General features: G+C 38.5%; 1 protein-coding gene and 1 pseudogene across 8 annotated transcripts in view; both read left to right on the forward strand.

Moving 5' to 3' along the window:
• The first annotated feature begins 810 nt into the window (after positions 1-810).
• POC5 (POC5 centriolar protein) overlaps positions 811-23251 on the forward strand; it is a 35128-nt gene continuing 12687 nt past the window's right edge. The window contains exons 1-11 of one of the 8 annotated variants that reach the window (XM_044266846.1): positions 811-946; positions 2193-2225; positions 4742-4837; positions 7875-8016; positions 9963-10049; positions 12520-12591; positions 12670-12725; positions 14160-14336; positions 17213-17317; positions 18954-19133; positions 21193-21346. In XM_044266846.1, the coding sequence (XP_044122781.1) occupies positions 4754-4837; positions 7875-8016; positions 9963-10049; positions 12520-12591; positions 12670-12725; positions 14160-14336; positions 17213-17317; positions 18954-19133; positions 21193-21346 (1057 nt within the window). In that variant the 5' untranslated portion in view covers positions 811-946; positions 2193-2225; positions 4742-4753. Of the gene's footprint in view, positions 947-2192; positions 2226-4741; positions 4838-7874; positions 8017-9962; positions 10050-12519; positions 12726-14159; positions 14337-17212; positions 17318-18953; positions 19134-21192; positions 21347-23251 lie in introns of all 8 variants that reach the window. The other 7 variants (XM_044266818.1, XM_044266877.1, XM_044266836.1 and 4 more) reach the window with 7 other exon arrangements.
• Positions 19441-20950, forward strand: LOC122896454 (annotated as a pseudogene).

The raw sequence follows: 23251 nt of genomic DNA on the forward strand, positions 1-23251 counted from the left end.
TTTGATCTCCAGATTGAGGCGCATCCTTTACATCCTGGATCCTAAGATACCTTTAACCACATCTGTTGCCAATACAAGTTGAAAGACGAGTAGTTCTGCTATTGTGTGGTAGGTATTTTAGATATATTTACTCATTTAATCTTCCTACAGCCCTATTATGTGAGTAGCATTATCCAAGGTGACTGAATAGGCGATAGAGCCAGGATATAATTATGACCTGATTATTACAGGGTTCATAATCACTGCGCCAGAAGGGTCCGACTTGCAATTTGACACCCTTGAGGTTATTAGTAAAACCTAGTCCAGCAGTTTCTTAAATCGTGGTCCGCTGAACCCTGCATCGAAATCAATGGTAGTCTTTGTTAAAAACTCAGATTCCCTGGCTCTAAGACGGAAGGAATGGGGCGGGGGGTCAGAAAAAGCACCTCCAAGTGATTCTCTTGCAGGACATTATGGACGCAGATGATTCTTATGCACGAGGACCACACACACTGGCCTCGGGTACTATCGAAAATTGACAACATACCGCCCTGGCGGACTTGAGCCCAGCTTGCCATCCTCTAACCAAATCCACTCCCAGAGCCACCTCAGTCGCAGCCGCAGTCGGAAACTGAGCACGCGCAGTGCTTAGCTCTCAGAAGCTGGGCGGGGCTCCCTAAGAGCCCGCCCCCTCGTTACACGCCTGCGCCGGGAGCAAGGCTCTCCCTAAGTAACCTAATGCCGGCGTCTCCCCTCAGCTGTCCAGAGCCCCGCCCCCGAGTCTGGGACCAATCAAATCCCAGGTTGCTGAAGTTCGGGGCCAATGCACAGGGCCGTCTTTTATTCCTCTCTGCAGTTTGAAACTGTCAGGTCGCTGCCAAGGGAGCCGGTTTACCGCTGTTGTTTCGGCTACGACGCGGCGAGGAGAAGGGGAGGCAGGCGTCTGGGTTTGTGGAGAGCCGCGACGGTGGGTAGCGGCGCCCCCGACGGAGGGAGTGGAGTGGGGTTGAAAGTGCCTCGGCTCCGGTTTCCGCTCCCGGGACTCAGTACGGAGCCGGTGACGTCTTCCCCGAGACGTGGGCTATGTGCTCTTCTGCGGGTCGCAAGGTGTAGACGTTTCCCTCTCCGAGGGGTCCGGGAACAGAGGACAGGAGTGAGGGGTACTTGAAGTATAGCGGTTCCTATCGCCATAGGTTCCGGTCATTTAAAAACGTAAGGAGAAAAGTAACCATGGCTAACGCTTTTTTTAAGAGTGTGATTCAAACCACGGTGGGAAAGAAGGTAATCCAAGAGAATTTCAGCCCTTCCAGAATTTCACACCTGGTGTCCTCTGCTTCTAGTCCCTTACGTGGGGCGGGGCTGGCGCATCTCCTCTCCTTTACTGCAGCTAAGATGGGTGAAGAGCGCGGGGACGTCACCCTGCTGCCAACTTGCACGTTAATTCACTCTTCCTGTCTCTTGGGGTTACATTTGAATTCCCGGACCCCTCTTTCCTTAGCAGCCAGGTATTTACCAAGACGTACTTTGATTTCTCTGGCAATCGAGAAGTACCCAGAACTTCCTATCTCGTGGTTTCTAGTATCTTGGGTTAGAAAATATTGGAAATTTAGTGAACTGATTCACATCTGCCACCCATTAAAGCAAGTTTCATTTTTCTCCTTTCTGAACCTAGAAACAGTAAGAAAATGCTGCGGTTGTAGAGTTTCAAAGAAACTGTCGTACCTTGCTGGCATCAAAGCAGGGCGGATGGAAGGCCTAATGTCCTATTTTCCAAAAATACAGTAGTTTTGTGGCTGCAGTGTCTATTCAGAGACTCTTTTTGAATTCTGACCCAACTTTTCAACTTCTTTCTTTATTGAATAATCCGCACCAGCCCACCTCCACTCCTGCTGTCTATAGGGCATGCGAATACATCCTGAAAGAAGTGAATGAATATAGAAATTAACCAGGTTACCAGGGTGGTGGATTTGACGTCCATGAAGCAGCCCTTCCTTGCTGGGCGTGTGTGTGCTTATTTTATCCTCCCTAATTGGCTTAACTAAAGACAGCCAGGCTGCGACTTAGTTTACTTACCAGGTGTGTACACAGTAATACTTAATGAATAAAGTTAAGTTTTCATGAACGAATCCCAGCCCATGTTTCCTTTCTAATATTGTACTTTTCCCCGTATCTGACTTTTCTACTTGAATTTTCTTATTTCATTTATTTTTCAGGCTGCTGTTTCACCTTCCACTGAAATTGTTCAGGTAGATGTCTGCAACTTCTTACTGCGGTATTCAGGAGACCCCAGTTTTCATCTTTCTTTGGCATCTGACTAAGCATTCCCTTCCCCAAGTTTTTATGATGCTTTTCTTTCTGATAATTCTACCACTCTGACTTCCTTTTCTGTTTGGCTCTTCTCTTAGAAGAGCTGAATTAGAAACACTAAATGTTAGTGTTTCTAGTTTTTATTCTCCTTCCACTACTCTAGTAGGCCTTTAACTTTGTTAGGGTTATAGGCCCCTCTGAACACATATTAGAAGCTAAGGATCCTCAGGACACCTGGGTGGCTCGGTCAGTTAAGCGGCTGCCTTTGGCTCAGGTCATGATCCCAGGGTGCTGGGATCAAGTGCCACATCAGGCTCCTTGCTCAGTGGGAATCCTGCTTCTCTCTCTATTTGCTGCTTCCCCTGCTTGTGCTTTCTATCTCTCTCTCTCTCTGACAAATAAATATTTTTAAAAAAATTAAGGATCCTCTTACTAGAAAAATATACATATGCATTTATCTAAAAATATTGCATGTAATTTGGGTGTATGGACCTCAGAATAAGAACTCTTTCTGACACTCTGTTTTATATGTGATCTTATCCTCTCCCATGTTCAGTATTTCCCGTTATACTGATGATTCCTCAAACTTGATCTCTACCCTGTACCTCCAGGGCAGAGCTCCCTCACTGCTTAACTCCAGAAAGCACCATTCACATTGTAGCCCTTGTGAATGGCAGTCTCTGGTGTATAGTGTAAGGGTTGGGGCCATATCCTGCATATCTAAAGCTACACTTCCTGCCTCAGATGCCTCACACCCAAATCCTCTGATACTGAACCCATTGTCCTCTGTCCAGCCTGCTTACCTTCCTACATTTCTTGCCTTGGAGAGTGGCACTATTATCTGTCTGATTACCAAACCAGAAATCTGGAGGCTGCCGATATTACAATACAAGCCTAATCATGTCATCACTTGTTTAAAACATTGCAGTAACCTCTCTAAGGTAAAAAACACATTTTTTTGACCTGACATGATCATGATCTTCCATGTTCTGGCTGCCCCTTTCCTTGCCTATTCAATCCTTTGCCAAGTCTTGCTCTGCACTTTTTGCTTCAGCCTTACAGTCCACTTATGTTCCTGGTATACACGCCCATGCCTCTGTGTCTGCTTCTGCTGCTCAGATGCCTAGCACATCCTTACAGCTTTAATCTGTTAGATCTCAATACCTGGTTCATCTTTTCCATGAAAACCTACTCTGGTTCCATTCCACTTCTTCACCATCATGATCCTACCCCATGAAAAATAGCTACTCTTTCCTCCCTACTTTGTACCTCTGTTGTTTTGGTGTACTAGCTTTTTCTTTTTCTTTTTCTTTTTTTTTTTTTGGTTAATCATTTGTATTTTATGTATGTCTGGCTGTCTCTAAGATTATAATCCATGAGAACAGGACTTTTCATCTTACATTCCTCACCATTGTCTTCCGTATAACTGTGTTCAGATAGTTTGAATAGTCACTACTTGTCCTTTGTGTTTTTTTTAAAGATTTACTTATTTATTTTAGAGAGAGAACCCAAACGAGCAGGGAGAGTAGGGGGGAGAAGAGGGAGAGAGAATCCCAAGGAGACTCCATGCTGAGCGCAGAGCCCAACATGGGTCTCAGTCCCGGGACCTCAAGATCATGACCTGACCCCAAATCAAGATTCAGACACTCAACCAACTGAGCCTCCCAGCTGCGGTTGTAGAGTTTCAACCTTTAAATAATTTGTTTACTAAAAGTGCAAACAATAATTTGTTTACTAGAAATTTTATTTTTTTGGTTAGGGCTTTTAACAATTTTTCTATGGCATGTAGGAATCTATTGTTCTGTACAGTCTTGCTTTTCTTAAAATATTCCCAAATGTTAAGTTTCTCAAGCAAAGCATTTGCACAAAAGCATTTGCACAGTTATCTTACAGGAAAACATACAGCACACAGATTGCCACACATTGCTCAAGAACGTTGATCATAGGACACTGGGTGGCTCAGTTGGTTAAGCATCTGCCTTCATCTCAGGTCATGATCCCCTGGGGTCCCAGGATCGAGCCCTGCATCCAGCTCCCTGTTCTGCAAGGAGTCACGAAGCTCTTGCTTCTCCTTCTGCTCCCCCCAACCCCCGCTGTCCCACCTCATGTACTCTCTCTTGTTAACTCTCTCTCTCAAATACATAATAAAATCTTTAAAAAAAAAAAGTACAGTGATCGCTGTCTGTTCTCAACAGACCCCATTGTGGATATGTCTGATAAGCTCCCATTTCTCTTTAACCTTTCATAGATTTGTGTCATCTGCTTGACTATATTAAAAACTCACTGCTGTTGGGAATTGAGTCTTTTACTTTTTTTTTAAATTATTTGTAGGTGCTCAATATGTTGAGTGATTTTAACATTTCACAGGATTATTATTTACAGGATAGGATATGTGTATATGTAGAGAACATGTTATTTTAGTTTAAATATCAAGTGATTTTCTATTATGTTGTAGTGTTTGTGTAGAATGTCATCAGATGAGGAGAAAGGCTCACTTCCCATTTTGCAGAATGACTCTGAGCGGGGCAGTTCTGTCTCTTCAGATCTTCAGGTAGGAAGACATGTCTAAATTTGTCGTGACTTCTCTATTTTAAACAAGGGACAATATGAGGGAAAACTAGGAATACATTTTCCCTTATTCGTGCCATTTACATTTATAATTATGTTTTATATATAGTGTATAACAAATTATAATAATATCAGATGTCAAGAATTCACAGACTTTGGGACACACATACCTTACATTGTTTGAACCTTTCAGAAAATAGTCATGAACTCTTCACTTTTCATGCAAAAGATTCAAACAGCACAATGAGAGAAGCTGGAAATCTCAAGAAACTTTTTTCTGAAGGTTTTCTCAATATAGGTCTCTGTTCTGAATGCTGCTTTCACTTTAATGCAAATTAGTATAATATCAAACCACCCAGAGTTCTGGGGACTTAGATTCCTTCCTGTTCTACTTGAGGTTCTAATCCCTGTTGCTACAACGTTCAGCACATTCTGCTGCGCGGGACCTGGATGGTGACAGATAAATGGTGTGGTTTTTTAATGAACTCTTTTACATTTATTTCTAAATGTTTATTATTGGAAATGTGGATTCAGATTTCTAGAGTAGATTTTTAAGTGTGAGAGCCTGATACATAGCTTGAATTTTATAGTTATATCAGTTACAAGGGGAAAACTGGATGTTATGTTTATGCTTCAATAGAGTAAGTTGTTTTTGACACTGTAATATGAGAAAAGTTTTAAGAAGATATTTTATGAAACATATGTGTTCCTTTAATTGAAATTACAGATTTAGAAATTGGGAAGCTATTGAAAAAATAGCTGTGACTTTTTATTAGGGTAAAAGTAGTCTGGAATTGTTAGGTACATGTTTCATCCTTGCCTTCCGTTTGGATGTACTTCTACCTAGTGCTGTCTTTTAAGGTAACAGTGCTTTCCTGAAGTTTTTATCTCTAACTTTTCCAGACTTCCTTTAGAAAAGAACTGATTAACTCATTTATACTTTTGATATTGCGATTTATAATAAATATATTTTGGTCCTCATCCCTATTTTTGGCACACAGTGTCAAAAACCTTTGAAATTTCTTAAATAATGAGAGTGATAAATGTGTTACACTACAAGGTGACTTTTGCATCCCCCTGGTTGCTGAGGAGCCAACCACATGTTTAGAGAGTTGGAACTTTTAGACTTACCCACCCTGAGCTCCAGGAAGGCTTGAGCTTGCTACTGGTGTCTGAGATTGGGGGAGGTGAAGTCTTGTGGCACTGAGCCCTTACTCTGTGGAATCTGCTGCTATCTGCAGTGGATAGTGTCAGAATTGAGTTGAATTGTAGGACACTCAGCTAATGACTAAGAATAGCTTGTTGCTGGTAGGGGAATAAACCCAGATATTGTAAACCTTTTAAAAAATGTAAACACTTTGTGAGTTCCCAGGTTGTCATTTTGTCAGGAGACAAAGCTGTACATCAAAAGAATAAATCTCCAGAGTAGAAAGACAATATTGATTTATTTTTATTTTTTAAAGATTTTATTTATTTATTTGACAGAGAGAGACACAGCGAGAGAGGGAACACAAACAGGAGAAGAGGGAGAAGCAGGCTCTCCACTAGGCAGGAAGCCCAAAGCAGGGCTTGAGCCCAGAACCCTGGGATCAGGACCTGATCTAAAGGCAGAGGCTTAACGAATGAGCCACCCAGGTGCCCAATATTGATTAATTTTGATCCTTAAATAAAAAATAACCCATTAGGGGGTGCCTGGCTAGCTCAGTGGGTTAAGCCTCTGCTTTCAGCTCAGGTCATGATCTCGGGGTCCTGGGATTGAGCCCCACATAGGGCTCTCTGCCCAGCCGGAGCCTGTGTCCCCCTCCCTCTCTGCCTGCTTCTCTGCCTACTTGTGATCTCTCTCTCTCTCTCTGTCAAATAAATAAAATATTTTTTATATATTTACATATATTATATATATTATATATATATATATATAAAATACTAGACAGAATTCATTTAATTCACTTCAGGTATTGACTAGGACCCTTCAAAGAGGTAGCTTTGACCATTGGTTATCTTCAAACTGAAGGTGAATCCAAATAATAAAACAGTTATGACTAGCAAGATGATAGTTCTCTATCTGAGCTAAACAACTTCTTATGGAGAAAAATTAATACAAAATAATCCTTTAGAATAATAACATTTAACATTCTTGAAAACCTTCCCCCCAGTTTTATAATACAAAGATAGTCTCTGGGTCTGTGCATAAGACTCTTAGAAATGACTCCTTTTAGTAGGAATATTTGTTACATTATGACCAACCCCTTGTGAATAGAGACTAAGTTCCACTATATTTTTTACTTCACAGGTATCCTTTTCTGATTTGGCTAAAGAAATAGCTAAGTATCTGTGTTAGGAAATTCTAATTTTTTTTTAAACCTAAGGAATATTCGCATAAGGTCTACACTTTGTTTCTATTTTTTATCGCTCCTTTCTCATGTGCCCTGAAGGTGTCAGCAGCTAGAGTGGAACATGTTTGCATTCATGTTCTCTTTTTATCTTCAGTATTTGTTCTCTTCCAATATTTCCCTTATACTCTTTCCATGCTGTGAAAAGAGACTCAGGGTTGTTGCTGAGTGGCTGTTTTTAGATCGTGGCTGTTGGAAAGCCACGATCCAACTCCTTTTCATCCCGAGATTGTCCTATTGTGGAGTCTTTGGGAGCAAGATCCTCAAACTAGGTTTCTGAAAAGCAGACATGTGGCTAACCGTGTCTCTGCCCATCTGCAAGGAGCTGCCTTGGAGGGAAAGCTCTTCTGCCTTGGAGCTGCTGATTGGCTTCAGGCACCTACTCTAGGTTACCTTTGTGTCACCATTGCTAAATTGACATACTGAAGGAATCTGTGTACTAATGTCCTATCACTGGAAGCAATCTGGGTAGGTTTACTTGTTGGATTTGTCCTGTTTTTAAGAAAGTACACATTCCTTATGACATGGGAGAACTGAAGTAGAGAACATTTTTAATTGGGCCTTATTGTTCTTTGCCTGACTATCCATTGTGACTGTTGTAATACATTCTTTGTCCTTGGCTTCTCATAGGAAGAGTATGAAGAACTGCTTCGTTACACTATCGTGACTCCAAACATTGAATCAGGTACTCTACAGCCATGTCATTCTAAAGGAGAAGTGGTGCCAGATGTGCGGGTTCCTACTAAAATTGATAATATTCTTCATAATCAAGGTTATGTATATTTTTAAAGATATCTCTTAATTTAAAATGTTACTCAGCTCATTAATGCTGTTGACCTAGGATTGTAAAAATGCTTCTCCAGTGATTCTTCTCAGTCCTGTGTATCACTATCATCTGGGGGGAACTTTTTCCATTTTAATGTTCCTCTTGGCTCTTATATGACAGCTGGATTTTTATATGAACTTTCTTGGACTATTTTATGAAAAACAATAGTGTTAAAGCAACACGGTAGCCATTATATGTTGCTCAGTGGAATATACTGCACCTCTACTTAGTCCAGTCGGTTATATACCAGGGTTATTTTGGAAACTAATTGCCCAAGGCCCCAAATTAAAGATGGGTAACCCTCAGAACCTTCTAAGTTTATGAACCATTGCTAGGACTTTGTCGGCAGCATTTTTGTGAGTATGGAAGACTGCTTGGATTATCACCACAAAGATGAACCCATTTTGGACTATGTCAGGAACAGAATTGAAAGCTGATACATACCAAGAAGTATATTGATAGATGAATGGAAGGTGGAAAAAGGAGGATAAACCTCCTTTCACCTATCCATTCTGTATTCAGTAAAGTACAAGATCTGAAACAGCTCACCCTAAGTAAATATTCCTTAAAAGGGCACAGAAAGCCCTCCTAAGATGGGCCTGGCAATGGGCAGGTACGAAAAATAGTCATAACTCCAAGGATCTCTCCTTGAAGGTACAGGACACAGCCTACTCAGAGTCAGTGGGCTTGTGGGTTTATGGGAAATTACAGCCCTGGTATTTGGTTCCTCTCCCTCTGCAGACATGGAATTTCCATTGCTCTTCAGTCTTCAGCCTACTGCATTGGATCATCAAATAGGACCAGAACCTAACACTAAACATTCTAACACTGAACATCTTCTGCCCAGAATTTTAACTGATTTCAAGAGATCGGACCCTGGGATTTATTCATTCTTCATCAGTGATCTTGACCATGTTTTGATTACACTGGGTACCTCAGCCTGTAGTTCCTGCTGAGCAAACCCAAAGTGCTGCCTACTGTCATAAAATGTTTAATAATCAATCCATGTGTTTGCCTTCTGTGTCTCTACCCTTTTGGTGATCACCAAAATCTTGTTTCCTTTTCCACTGGCTGCCCTACTACTATACTATTGTTCCCAGTGACACAATTTAGGATTCCGTTCCTTGCCCCAGCTCCAACCTTTCAAGGTCATCACTTGGGATTCAAGACCTGTTCTTTTCTCGCGTGCAAGATAGTATTTATTCATTAATACTCTGCCTTTTTCACAAAGAGTTTGAGATCTAAGCATACAACATGCAGTGAATTTAGATATCCCAATTCACACGTAGACTTGGTTAGAATTTATAAATTTATCATCCCATTTTCTCCTCTTGGTATTGCTGTTGCTTGGTATAAGGCTATGTGGAGGTTGGTTAAGTATATATAAGCCTCAAACACAGTCATCCTTGTGAAGTTTTCCTGTTTTCTTTTCACCATATATTGAGTGAGGGTTCCTAAGGTGGAAGTGAGGCAGTTTCTGTTCTGGGGGAACCGCTGTCATTTTTGTTTGATTGCAACTAGTGAAGAGCAGCAAGCACCTGGAAATACCTGTGTTATAATATAGCACAGCTTTTTCCAAGTTCTAATGTCATTCATCCACTTAGTCTCTTAGTATGAATTGAATGCTACAGTAGGCTGAATTCTCTTTCATCTGTATTTGGTGGGTAAAGTTGAGCTTCCTGATAGTACAATAACATGTTTTCTAGTCTCAGATTTTTTTCTTTCTTCTTATTCTTTGACTTAGTGTTCCTCATTCCCCAGCATGTTGTATTTTGCTTGTTCTAAAATCTTAGATACTGTTACCTTCTTAAATTAGGGATGTGCATTTAGGCATTTAATATGAGAGTTGTTTGGTTTAATAAAAAAAATTTTTTTTTTAATTTTCTTTTCAGCAGGAAATAGCCCTGTCGTAAGAGAAACAAGGATGGAAGTTGGAAAAGGATGTGACTTAAATATTTCAAGTCATTCAAAGACAGATGGTATGACTTTTCCTTAGCTTCTTTTTATTAATATATGACATTGTGTGGTTTGGTGAAAAACATTTGTGTAGTAAGAGGAATAATTTCAGCATATTACTTATTGGCAGGATTTTTAAATGTTGCTATTGCTAATTTATTAACTAATAACTGTTTAAAATAATTTCATAAAATTCCAAAATTCTACAATTAAGACAGGTTAATCTATTACAGTGTGTGGCATACTTTCTTAAAACTGCTAGGTTAGAGGGCAAATCCTTTAGAAGAATTATTGGGATGTCAGAGAGTCTGGCCCATTTAAATGTTTTCATGAACCAGTGCGTTATTTCCCAACATTCAGGTATTTGTATATGATTTTTGTCCTATCTTCATACCACTTGTTCTATCTTTTTGTGTTTTTTATTCAGATATATTCATTTTTTGCTTACGTTCATTTAAAGGAAAATTTGTATGTGCCATTGCTGATTATAAAACTCTAATATGCCCTTTTTATAAAAGAAAACAGTGGTGGCGCACCTGGGTGGCTCAGTGGGTTGAAGCCTCTGCCTTCGGCTCAGGTCATGATCTCAGAGTCCTGGGATCGAGCCCCGCATCGGGTTCTCTGCTCAAGCAGGGAGCCTGCTTCCTCCTCTCTGCCTGCCTCTCTGCCTACTTGTGATCTCTGTCTGTGAAATAAATAAATAAAAATCTTTGAAAAAAAAAAAAGTGGTAAAAATAAATGAAACTAAAACACAATTATTAAGTTTTAATTGAATACCGCTGGTGAATGTGTTGTATTCAGCCTGAAATCTGCTTTTTCTTTGTTGAAAGGAGAGAGGAGCAAGTGTTACAGCAGTTATAAAAGGATACTAGCCCCAGACTGAAACTTTCCCTTTGACACAGAATGTCTTAAAATAATTAAAATAGAACATTTTCCTTGCCCTGTGACTCAATGTTATATAATGTATGGGCCATTTAAGCCATCGCATAAGAAATATCTTTACCCTTTAGTTTTCTCACTTGTAAATAAAAGGCTTGGGCAGTGTAATCCCTGGGGGACATTTCAAGTTCTTCATTTATGTGATTCTATTTTTAAAAAGTGAATATATGTTTAAAAATAAAAAATAAAGAGGCACCTGGGTGGCTCATTGGGTTAAGTCTCTGCTTTCGGCTCAGGTCATGATCTCAGGGTCCTGGGATCAAGCCCCACATCGAGCTCTCTGCTCAGTGGCGAGCCTGCTTCCCCTCTCCCTCTGCCTGCCTTTTTGCCTACTTGTGCTCGCTCGCGCTCTCTCTCTCTCTCTCTCTCTGTCAAATAAATAAATAAATAAATATCTTTTTTAAAAGGTTAAAAAATAAAAAGCAGAGCCTCTTACATTTCCCACAAGTCCTGATCTTGGTGAAATCTAGTGAAAGAAAACATTCACGTACTTTGTCACTCTGCTTTTATTCTTTGGGATTATTCTTCAGAATAGGTAGGTAGTATCTCATATTTGACTATCTCATATTTGACTTTCCCTTTCACAAAGAATTCTTGATTTACTTTTAAGTAACAAGTTCTATACTTGCCTTATCTTTGTTTGACTCATCTCATTCACTAAGGAAGATAGGGAGGGCTTTTAATTTTGGTTGTTAGGACCCTCATAACAAAACTGAAGTATGTGAGAAATGATGATAAATAGTCTCTAATTCCAGCATGCACATGTGATAAAAGAGTAACCTTTTCTATTTTTTGCTTTTTAAAAGGAGTTGCCAGTTCTTCTGGCTCTTTCACCCATCCCTCTATCCCCCACCCTTCCACCATGTATAGGGGCAGAGGGTGGGAATTATGTGTATGTACTGTATATATGGATATCCATAAGGATATTGTTGAAGGCCAACAGTGTGCCTTACAACTGATTATCTTATTATCTGTACTAGTATGTACTAGTCTCTTTCTACTTAGAGAGTTGAATTTTAGTCGTGTTAAAACACATACCAGTGTTTTACATAAAGTAGTAATGACCTGTATACAACCACTGGGACCTTGGTTAGTTGCTTAACCCTTTCTGAACCTGTTTCCTCATCAGTGAAGTGGAGATAATAATGTCTATCTCTCAGACCAGCATGTATTAGGAGAGTACATCTTTACAACACTTTTATTACAGGAACATAGTAAGCACTTAGTAAATGTTGATATGCTGATGCAGATGATAATACCTTCAGTTCACACTGGAACTGGATATATGAAGCATCCTTGATTGGGACAGAGGTCATTTTGGGGAGGGAGGGTAGGAGGCATCTCATGCTTGTCAGTCCTCAATCAGTGACAGGACTAAAATTACAGTATTTATTTCAGCCTAAGCGCAGTTTAAAAGTAAGTACACTGAGAGGTCATTTCTCTGCATTTTACTCCACCTTGGTGAGTAATTGACATGTCACCCTCCATTAGAACTCCTTACATTTGGGTTATCCATCCTCCAGCCTGACCACAATACCTTTCCTTCTTCTCCAGGGTCATCGCCAATGTCGTCACCAAGGAAACCCTCACACCCTGTCATGGATTTTTTCAGCTCTAACCTCTTAGGTGACTCTTCTTCACCAGCGTCTATTTCTAGTCATGCAGACGTCCATGAAATCATTGTGAGCGATTTTCTTATTTCAGATGAAAACCTTCAGAAGATGGAAAATGTACTGGATCTTTGGAGTTCAGGGCTTAAGGTATTACACTTGTTCAGTTATAGTTGTTTAATATGTAGGATAACAGTTCTGCTCGTGATCCCACTACTCACTGTTTTCTTTGAATCGAAAGAGTTTGTGAAAAGAATTAAAAACTAAAGAGTTCCTGAGAAGATCAGTCCAGTGTTTTAAATCTGTATTTCTCAGTCTTTAATATCCATACGGCTCATTGAGTTAAGCAGCAGCTTGTCGTTCAGCAGGTCTTGACCAGGGCCCTGAGAATATGCATTTCTGACAAGCTCCCGGGTGATTCTGCGAGTCCAGGACCCCCATTTTGAATAGCATACTTTTCAGTAGAAAGAGCTACTATGGGTTTCCACTGGATTTCTCAGATGTTTTTAAGGACTCAGCCTATGTGTGACACAGACACCTAGTGAACCCTGACCATATCATAGCTGTGACGAAGGGAAACGTCTCCTTTTGTAAGAAACACAAGATCCAATTTTAGCAACATGTATTCATTTTATAGCTGCTTTGAGCAACCATGGTGTGTAACTGCTAAGACTATAAAATCTGATTATTTTAGTGATATTATTGGCCTCTAAATAAAACAAAGTATTACAGAAATGGCTTTTCTTTTTTTTTTTCTGCTATTTAATATATAATGCAGAAAATGACAGTTTTTCTGAAACATAGTTTGAGACAACTGATTTCACATTCACAGTGAAATTATGGTCATGAGAGTTCTATGGCATTTATATTTCTCTACTACTTAAAACTATAAATTTTAGAAATAATCTTTCATTATAATTGTTACCATTTTTCCCCCGTGGAACAGGTTTCATCCTTCTAATCATGGTGTGAGTTCAGTGGAGTAGCCACTCCCAGTCATTTAATTTGTTCTAGGCTCAGATAATCATATTGTTACCTAGTTTCTTTGATAACATAATTTTTTGGTATTTTTACTTATGCCAGTCAGTAGAGTGAAAAGGGGTCAGATTCAGCAGTTTGTTGTAAGATGTCCTTTGTGATAAATGATTTCAAGGAAGAAAGCATCAGTTCCATGGTTTCCACTATCCACTTCTATCTAAGTAACTTCCCAGTCCTATGGCTGAGCCTCAGCCATACACCTACATTTCTGCTTTCCCTGAGCCATCTTAATATGGACATTGAAGTCCTTGAATAAACAAAGTATCTGTTTACTAGTGAAGGAGACCTGAAGTTTTTTTTTTTTTTTAAAGAACAAGGTTCATACAAAATAACTTAAAATAGGAAAAAAATTCATTTCCCTAGTATGGCGAATGTGAACTGAGAACAACAGTCATGGCTGTTGAAGACATTTTCATTAGGGATTTTTATAAATAGCTCTTATGTTGATTGCTTGTTCTGATTATCTTTAATGTTTCTTAATTTCGGTGTAATTTTAAGAAGTAATGTTAAACAAACTGCTTAATTGCTGGTGTATTTATTTTTCAGACAAACATCATATCTGAACTAAGCAAATGGAGACTTAATTTTATTGACTGGCACCGAATGGAAATGAAAAAAGAGAAAGAAAAACATGCAGCACACTTAAAACAACTGTGCAACCAGATCAACAGCTTGAAGGAGCTGCAAAAAGCCTATGAAGTTTCCATCGGGAGAAAAGATGAGGTCTTCACTTTTACATTTCTTTTTAAGTGAGATGCAATAAAGATCTTGCTAGGTAATAAATGCCAGGAACAGATTATTTAGGTCATATGAGATACAAAGGGAAGATTGTTTCAGAAGCTGGAAAAAACAAAAACAGATGCACAGAGGGGCACCTGGGTGGCTCAGTGGGTTAAAGCCTCTGCCTTCAGCTCAGGTCATGATCCCAGGGTCCTGGGATAGAGCCCCACATCCGGCTCTTTGCTTGACGAGGAGCCTGCTTCCTCTCTCTCTGCCTGCCTCTCTGCCTCGTTGTGATCTCTGTCAAATAAAATCTTTTAAAAAAATGGGTGCCTGGGTGGCTCAGTGGGTTAGGCCGCTGCCTTCGGCTCAGGTCATGATCTCAGGGTCCTGGGATCGAGTCCCACATCGGGCTCTCTGCTCGGCAGGGAGCCTGCTTCCTCCTCTCTCTCTGCCTGCCTCTCTGCCTACTTGTAATCTTTCTCTGTCAAATAAATAAATCTTTAAAAAAAAAAAAATCTTTTAAAAAAAAACAAAAAACAAAACCCAGATGCATAGAAATAAGATATATTCATCCTATTAAACATGCCAGGGTCATGTCATTTAATCTTTGTCACCACCATGTGTGTGCTTAAAGTTTTAAAAGTGCATGCTAAATATTGGGACACTTAATTGTTTTCCCCAGTCTTTTTCTTCCTAACTGTTATTAAGAGATTATCATGGAACCAGCATTACCCCCATGTTAAACTATGTTTCTTTTTTTTTTTTTTCCCCAAAGATTTATTTATTTATTTGACAGACAGAAATCACAAGGAGGCAGAGAGGCAGACAGAGAGAGAGGTGGAAGCAGGCTCCCTGCTGAGCAGAGAGCCCGACGGTGGGGCTCGATCCCAGGACCCTGGGATCATGACCCCAGCCGAAGGCAGAGGCCTTAACCCACTGAGCCACCCAGACACCCCTAAACTATATTTCTAGGGGCCATTTTAAGTATATCACATTTTATTTGTGATATGTCTTTATTCATTGATAAAAATTTTTTCCTATTATTATAGACACAGAGAGCACTTTTTTTTTTTTTTTTTAAAGAGAGAGCACAAGTGCCCAAAGGGTGGGTGAGTCAGAGGGAGAGGGAGAGAGAAAAAGAGAATCTCAAGCAGGTTCCACGCCCAGAGAGGAGCCCAACACTGGGCTCAATGTTACCACCCCGAGATCATGACTTCTGAAATCAAGAGTCAGATGCTTAATAGACTGAGCCACCCAGACGCCCCACACAGAGAATACTTTGTACTTCACTTTCTTCTAGCCTCTTAAGAACAAAAGAGTGAGGTTCAGGTCTTTACTAATTTTGTACCTCACGACAGCACCTTCAACAGCAGAATGGGCAATATATCCACTGTTTTTCCCGCCCCTCCCCCGCCACGGTGGTTTTCAGAGACAGTGCCTCAGCTGTTTGTCTGCAGATGCAGCATTTACTGTTTTAATGAACTAGATAAAGATTATATATTTTTAAAAATATATATTTATTTTGGCGTTCAGGGTATTATATAAAATCAAACATTTTATTTAATTTTTTGAAGCATCAGATACTAACATCAGTCATTTTCTCTATTGCCCTCAAAACTCTGTCCTAAGGTTTTAAAATATTTGAGTTTAAAGATTTTATTTATTTATTTGAGAGAGAGTGCATGAGCAGCTAGGAGGGGCAGAGGGAGAAGGAGGCTCCCTGCCACAGGGCTCAATCCTAGGACCCTGAGATCATGACCTGAGGAAGGCAGACACTTAACTGACTGACCCACCCAGGTACCCCAAAATATTTTAAATATATATTTTTCAATTTCAAAGTATCACACACAAAAGAGTGTACATGGGTCCAGTTTGAAAATGAATAAGATAAACAGCTATGCGCCACTATAGAGCTCAAGAAATGGGATATTACTAATGTCTTAGCATGTATACCCTTTTCCACTTTTGAAAATTATCTAAAGAAGAACAAGAATAAATGTCTTTCAGTAAATATGCCCAGTTTACTAAATCTTGCTTTAATGTGGCCAATTTAAAAAATGTATTTTGGCTTCTCAGTTCTTTGTAAGAGAGAATATCGTTTTAAAATTTAAAAGTCGGGTGCCTGGGTGGCTCAGTGGGTTAAGCCGCTGCCTTCAGCTCAGGTCATGATCTCAGGGTCCTGGGATCAAGTCCTGCATCGTGCTCTATGCTCAGCAGGGAGCTTGCTTCCCTTCCTCTCTCTCTGCCTGCATCTCTGCCTACTTGTGATCTCTCTCTGTCAAATAAATAAATAAAATCTTTTAAAAAAATAAAAAATAAATAAAATTTAAAAGTCTTCATAGATTTAAAAAAAGAAAAAAGAACAGGAAAAACTGAAGAAGAACATTATAGTATAACTGTTGTTTGCTTTTTTGAGTTTGTTGAATCTAGAAAATCCTTAGCAACTTCTAATCCAAAGTACCAAAAGTATTTAGGGACCAGAAAGATGTTTAAAACCCTGGTCGCTGCCCTCAAGTCTAGTGAACAGGGACTTTGTGTATATGTAGCAAAATATTCAAATATGTAGTTGTCTTTCTTGAATTAAATGTCAATGACTATATTAATTTTTATATATCTAAACTTTTTTTTATGATTGCCAAGATACACATAATGAAGATTTTTCTTTCTTTTCTTTTGTTCCTTTTCATTCATTGATATATAGTGCATTCATGTGGTCAAGGTTTTTGGCCTTTTTACAGATAATAAAGAGGTTAACTGGATGACTGTACAAGTGATGCATAAGTATTCTCTTGAGCATTTTTTGATATATGAGAAAATCACTTTACAAATTACTATTATTGTAACAACACAATAATTGAGTTAATTGCTATTTACAGGTGATTTCTAGCTTATCTCATGCCATAGGCAAGCAAAAGGAAAGGATAGAGTTGATGAGAACATTCTTCCACTGGCGAATTGGCCATGTTAAATGCAGACAGGATGTAAGTATAAAAACAAAATGATAACTGACAGAAATTAGACTTCTGAAACTCAAAAGGGTTTAGGATCACATTTTAGAGTTATTGTTAAAGCTAATGAAAGATTTATTTTCTAATAAATCAAAATGAATTTTATAATTTAATGTTGCTCTTATTTCAAAGAATTTTAGTGTAGTTTGGGGAAAACACCTCTTATATTTTATAGGTCAATTGATCTTTCATTTCCCACTTTGTAGTAAGTTAGTAAGGATCTTACCTGACTAATAGATGCCCTTGTCATGGAACCCCTTTAACAAATTTAATGTCAGATGTGATTATGAGGAGAAAGAATTTATAATCTTTAACATATCATATGCTTATTATATTGTTTCTCCTTCAGAAATGCCGGAAATTATCTTCTTCGTAAAGAGGCAGTACTGTATCAATATATTATAAAATTGTGTGAGTGTTTATTGTGTAGACTTGCCTTAGAGATGAGAATCAAAGAAAACTGTGTCTGTATAGATTCTTAAAAATTCTTTAGTTTGTTTATAATTTAAACTTGAACATCTTTATTTTAATAAGAGCTGAATCAGGATAGCAGAGTAAATATAAACCAAGAATAGTAAGTTACAGTATCAGAAGTGGAAAAGAATGAGAATATATGTATATCCCACAGGAAGACAGTATAGAGACTCAAGAGTATAGGGGATGGATGTATGTGTGTGTGCGTGTGTGTGTGTGTTTTATTTGATGTTCATATGAGCCATGGAATGATCTCTGTGCATTTACTTTTAAGAAATTAATACTTAAGGAAAAGGCTACTACTATCATGGAACGGGATTTCTCTTTAAAGGATACTTTCTTATGCTTTCATTGTTTTTTATTAATCCTGGTAGATTAATTCTACACTAACCTACACATATTGAAAAGAGCTATTTAAATGAGAATGCCATATTTTAAAAGTTATTTATCAAGTGAAATGGTGAGAATATGTTTAAATGTTAGTTGAAATACTTGAGACTACCATCAGTTTTTGAATAGCTTTTCAAATTTAAGAAAATTGAAATTGGAACTACTTCAGAAGAATTTAAATCCATTGATTAAAGAAGAATGGCATATACTTCTATCTGGATCTATTTGGCACTCTATTTGATGGCAAAGTGTCTGAATTAAATTAGCATTGCTTATGGCAGTGGCCACCAGGTGGAAGAGTACTACTAGTGGCACCTAAAGCCATAGGCCCCACCTTCTCAGCCTTGCAGCCACTCTGTCCTTCGCCTAGACCTGCTTTCAGCTGAAAGGTGATACAGACTCATAATGCCAATGTCAAGTTACTTGTTTCCTTTCTTTTGTTTTTGTTTTTGTTTTTTTCCCTCCTAATTTGATGGGTGGCATACAGCAGTGATGTAAGGATAAGAGCTTAGGTTCTGAAATGAGGTGGGGCTGGCTTTTCCCTTTCTATTTGTGTGACCTGGGCAGGTTACTTAACCTCTCTCTAAGCCTGTTCTGTCTGCAAATGAGAATAATATGATTATACAGGATTAGATGATAACGTATATACACTGCTTACCTCAGGGTTACAGTATGTTTTTTAATATCATTGCCAATATATTTACCAGTTACTGTGTTTTTGAGGTTGTATATTACTTTCATTTAGGCCTATGAAGGTAAACTAGCTGACCAGTACTTCCAGAGAACTTTACTCAAGAAAGTCTGGAAAGGCTGGAGATCCATAGTACAGAAACAGTGGAAAGATGTGGTAGAACGAGCTTGTCAAGCAAGAGCAGAAGAAGTTTGTGTCCAGATTTCCAATGATTATGAAGCCAGAGTCGCTGTGGTAAACTTTTTTTTATACTTTCAATTTCTTTTAATAAAAATTAAAAAGATAAAATACTGTTTATAGTTAGGCAGAGTGACCCATTTCTCCAGTTCCATTTACTGCCGTGTAGATTCAAATGAGACTTCCTGGCAGAGAACACTAGTTAAGACTAACTTAACTCTGACCTCCAAACTTTAGTTGGCTCTCTTGAATGTACACTTCCCTTGGAAATCACCTGTAGACCCTTACATTTCTAAGAAAGCGTGCTTTCTTATGCTTCTTTACTTGGCCTTTATTGAGCCAAAAATAAAGACCCAAAACAAAAATGTTTATCCTTATGTTAATGTAAGTAAATTATGTTCTGATAAGCAGTTGCATATAAATGAAGTCATTTTACCACTGACTTTTATTAACAAAATAAACATTGTTTCCAAGGGAAAATATTTGAGACCCAAAATTAAATAAAAACCAGGGTGAAGAATGCAGAGGGCCTCTTGAAATCAAATATTAAAAGAAAACCCTTTTTTCATCATTATAGGACTAAGTTCTTATAATTAAAAAGAAAGAATGATAGAAAAATTCTGTTAATAGTGCACTTAGGTATTTTTTTCTGAAGAAATGAGAGTCTGTCTGTGGCTTTAATGTATTTTGCTTAATAGTCTGCATAAAAGTTTTATGATCAGAAATGACATATCTATTTGGTATAATTAAAACACAACAACCTTTGGTGGGACCAGCATGAAATTCCCCTTGTTTGAAACTTGATTTTATGGTTAGGAATGAAAATGGTTTATTGATAGAGACAGTAAGAGGTAAAAATGCACCTTTGAAAATAAATTGAGATACATGGTGGAAGAGGTAAATAAAGTGTTTTTAGTATTTTACATAAGAATAACTTCAGAGCTTGACAAGAGGGCCACACTAACAGTGCCAGCAAGGATTCCTGCCACCACTCCAGCCCCAGCCCCAGCCCCAATACCAGCCCATCCTTGGCTTCAGCACCAGCACTGGCTCAGCTCTGGCTGTGGCTGTTGTGCAGCCCCCTAGTCCTCTTCCCGTCTCCCCACTGCAGCCACGTGGTCCAGCCACGCCAGGTCATTTTGGCCTCCATTGTGAAGAGTGACAGTGCAGTAGAAGCATGGCCTGAGTTTTCGGGACCCTGTTGAGAACTGTTGACAAGCATTCAACGAAAGTCACTAACAGCTTCTTTTCAGTACTTCCCAGTGAATCAAAAGATGAAGTAGTTGTTGGCATGAAATTCACTAAGAACATGTATGAATTACACAAGAAAGTCTCTCCAAATGAGCTCATCCTGGGCTGGTACCCAGCAGGCCATGACATTACAGAGCACCCTGTGCTGTTAAGTACTATGGCAGGGAAGTCCCCATCCCTATTCACCTTACTGTGGGCACCAGCCTCTCTGAGCAGCAAGGCCTAGATCAGCACTTTAATGGGTGTCCCTGGGAGTACCATGAGGGTAATGTTCTCACCTCTGAAAGTGAAAGTAGGCATACTGTGACACTGAACACATTGGAGTCGACCTGATCATGAAGACCTATTTGAGCCCCAACCAGATGTTCAGACTCTCAAGCAATCTGCAGCAAGCCTGAGGGGCATCGGTTCACATCTGGGATGCCCTGATAGTATTGCAGTATACAGAGGATGTGCTGTCTGGAAGGGTGTCAGCTGACAATACCACGGTCCATTTCTTGAGGAATCTGGGTCACCAAGTACCCAAGATAATTCCCAGTGACTTTGAGACCATGCTCAACAGCCACTTGGCCAATCTCAGAGAGTCACAGATTGCTCTCACTGAGAAACTTATAAACCTGTGAATGGGCCCAGGCAGCACTCTGGCCAGTCTAGGCCACCCTAGGACTCAGAATAGAGTGAAGTAGAATGGTTTCCTTGTGGTTTGAGTCACACTGAGTCCGTCAACTCCTTGTGACTGTAAATAAACATAGCCTGCTTTTTGTAAAAAAAAATAACTTCACAGTGTAAGTCTGTGTTTTGACTAGTTAATATCCTTCCTTGAGTCTCAATCTTTTTATTCTTTTCAAAAATTCCCCTTATTTAGTTATCTGGAGCTTTGGAAAATGCAAAAGCTGAGATTCAAAGAATGCAGCAAGAAAAAGAGCACTTTGAAGATTCCATGAAGAAAGCTTTCATGAGGGGTGTATGTGCATTAAATCTCGAAGCCATGACTATATTTCAAAACAGAGGTGATACAGGTTAGTTATTTTGTATAAAGTTCTCTGCCTACTTTCAAAAAGGATTTGAGGAGATTTCAGTGATTGATGTGGTCTATAGTACTGATTTTCTGCAATGACTATGTCTTGTCCAGGTCTGGTATTTTTAACTTGGTAGTGTCATACCCAGTTTTAAATCTGCCTTGAAAATTCACTCAGTTTTGGTTATTTATGGTATCTTAGATCTGATCAAGTAAACTGTCAACTCTTAAGTGTTTTGGCTCAGTGTTAAAATGATGTTTTGAATACAAAACAGTATTATAAGGCTCTTTTAACTAATAACTGCAATGCCTTCAAGTACAAAATTTTTATTTTTTTAAGTAGCCAAATTCCTTGGACCATTTTGTTTATTAAATATTTATCTAGTCATGGTTTCCCATTTTAAAAATTCTTATTTTCAGTTTAAGAAAGACCCCAACTAAAACTAATTTTCAACAAATATAAATATAGGCCTACCTACAACAGTCAAGTAAAATAATTTTATTTCAAGAAAAGAGAAGTCCCTGTATTAGCTGGGATCTGTGTGGTTTATGTGGGTGTTTCTCCAGCAGGGCTTAGAATAGCACATGACTAGAGTCTTTGCCACTAATTTGCACCGAGGCCTATTTTCCTTGGTGAGTTTTAGTATTCTGCTCTGAGCAAAGAAGATAATATAAATCTTCCCTACCTGCTTCACAGAGGGTTCTTTTGGAAATGCAGTGAAATATAATTGGAAGCTCTTTAAAAGATAAAACATACTTTGACATGTAAGATGATAGCAATGATAAAATTATCACTATCTTAATTCACATCAACCTGTTTCATGTAAATATGTGAACATTTTTTGCAATATATCCTCATATTAAATCATATTTGAGATTCACAGTTTATCAATGACACAGTTTCATTTTGAACATCATTAACATTCCAATCCAGTGCATAACTTTTCTGTGGTTGTCATACCTTTATTTTAAAACATCTTCAAACATTTATTATTTAAATTGCATGTGGTGTGGATACTAGCAAGTTAAGGCCAATAATTTTTTTCTGAAGCAGTGAGAAATCCTAGAATCTCAGGGCAGAATAGTTTATCTTGCTAATACCCAAAGGAGTACTTGATTTCTTCAATAGATGGTCTTTTAATTGAGTGTCAACAGAGAAAACAAACTCACCACCACCAGTTGTAATTATTAGCAAGTTATATGTATTAAATTGAAGAATTTAATTATCTACTTCTAACAGATCCTAGATTTCACAAGTGACAAATTATACTTACTACATTCAATTATAAGAGACCTGTTTCTCATAACCTACATAAGAAGATTATGAATTGACTAGGACAGAGTGTTCTACCACCTTAATAACTGTACTGTCTTAAATTTTTTTTTCTGTCTTAAATTTTTTAATTCAGATACAGCTTTGTCTCCTACAGGCAAATATCCAGAACTGGATTTGGAGAAAAAGTATTCTGATAATTATACAACATGATTTGTTTTGCCCCTGTTGCTTTTAAATCTCCTTTTATCTGCAGTTAATGCCAAGTCCTGGGATCTTACTTGTTCTGAATGGCTGTCATCACAATGGGGGTTAAAAATGACAGGAAAGTAAGACACACTAGTAGTAGTGTTGGTAAAGCTACCAAAAGCCTAAGTTCAGTGTTAACTAATGCAAGGTTTGCTCTGTGATTTGTAATTTTGTGGCATTTCATTAAAAGCTTTAAAAAAATTTTAATTCTAACAAGATAAAATTACTTCTGGCCCTTTTTCCTCTAAAACAGCTGTTTTTTAAAAAAGCAGTTTTTAATAATGATGTATCTATCTTGTCACAGCAGAACAAATACTTGGTTTTTTGTGTGTCCTGACTTTCTGCTGTTCATGATCTACAGTGCGTCTCAGTAGTATTCTAAAT

Source organism: Neovison vison, chromosome 1 (genome assembly GCF_020171115.1).
Source record: "Neovison vison isolate M4711 chromosome 1, ASM_NN_V1, whole genome shotgun sequence".
Lineage (NCBI taxonomy): Eukaryota > Metazoa > Chordata > Mammalia > Carnivora > Mustelidae > Neogale > Neogale vison.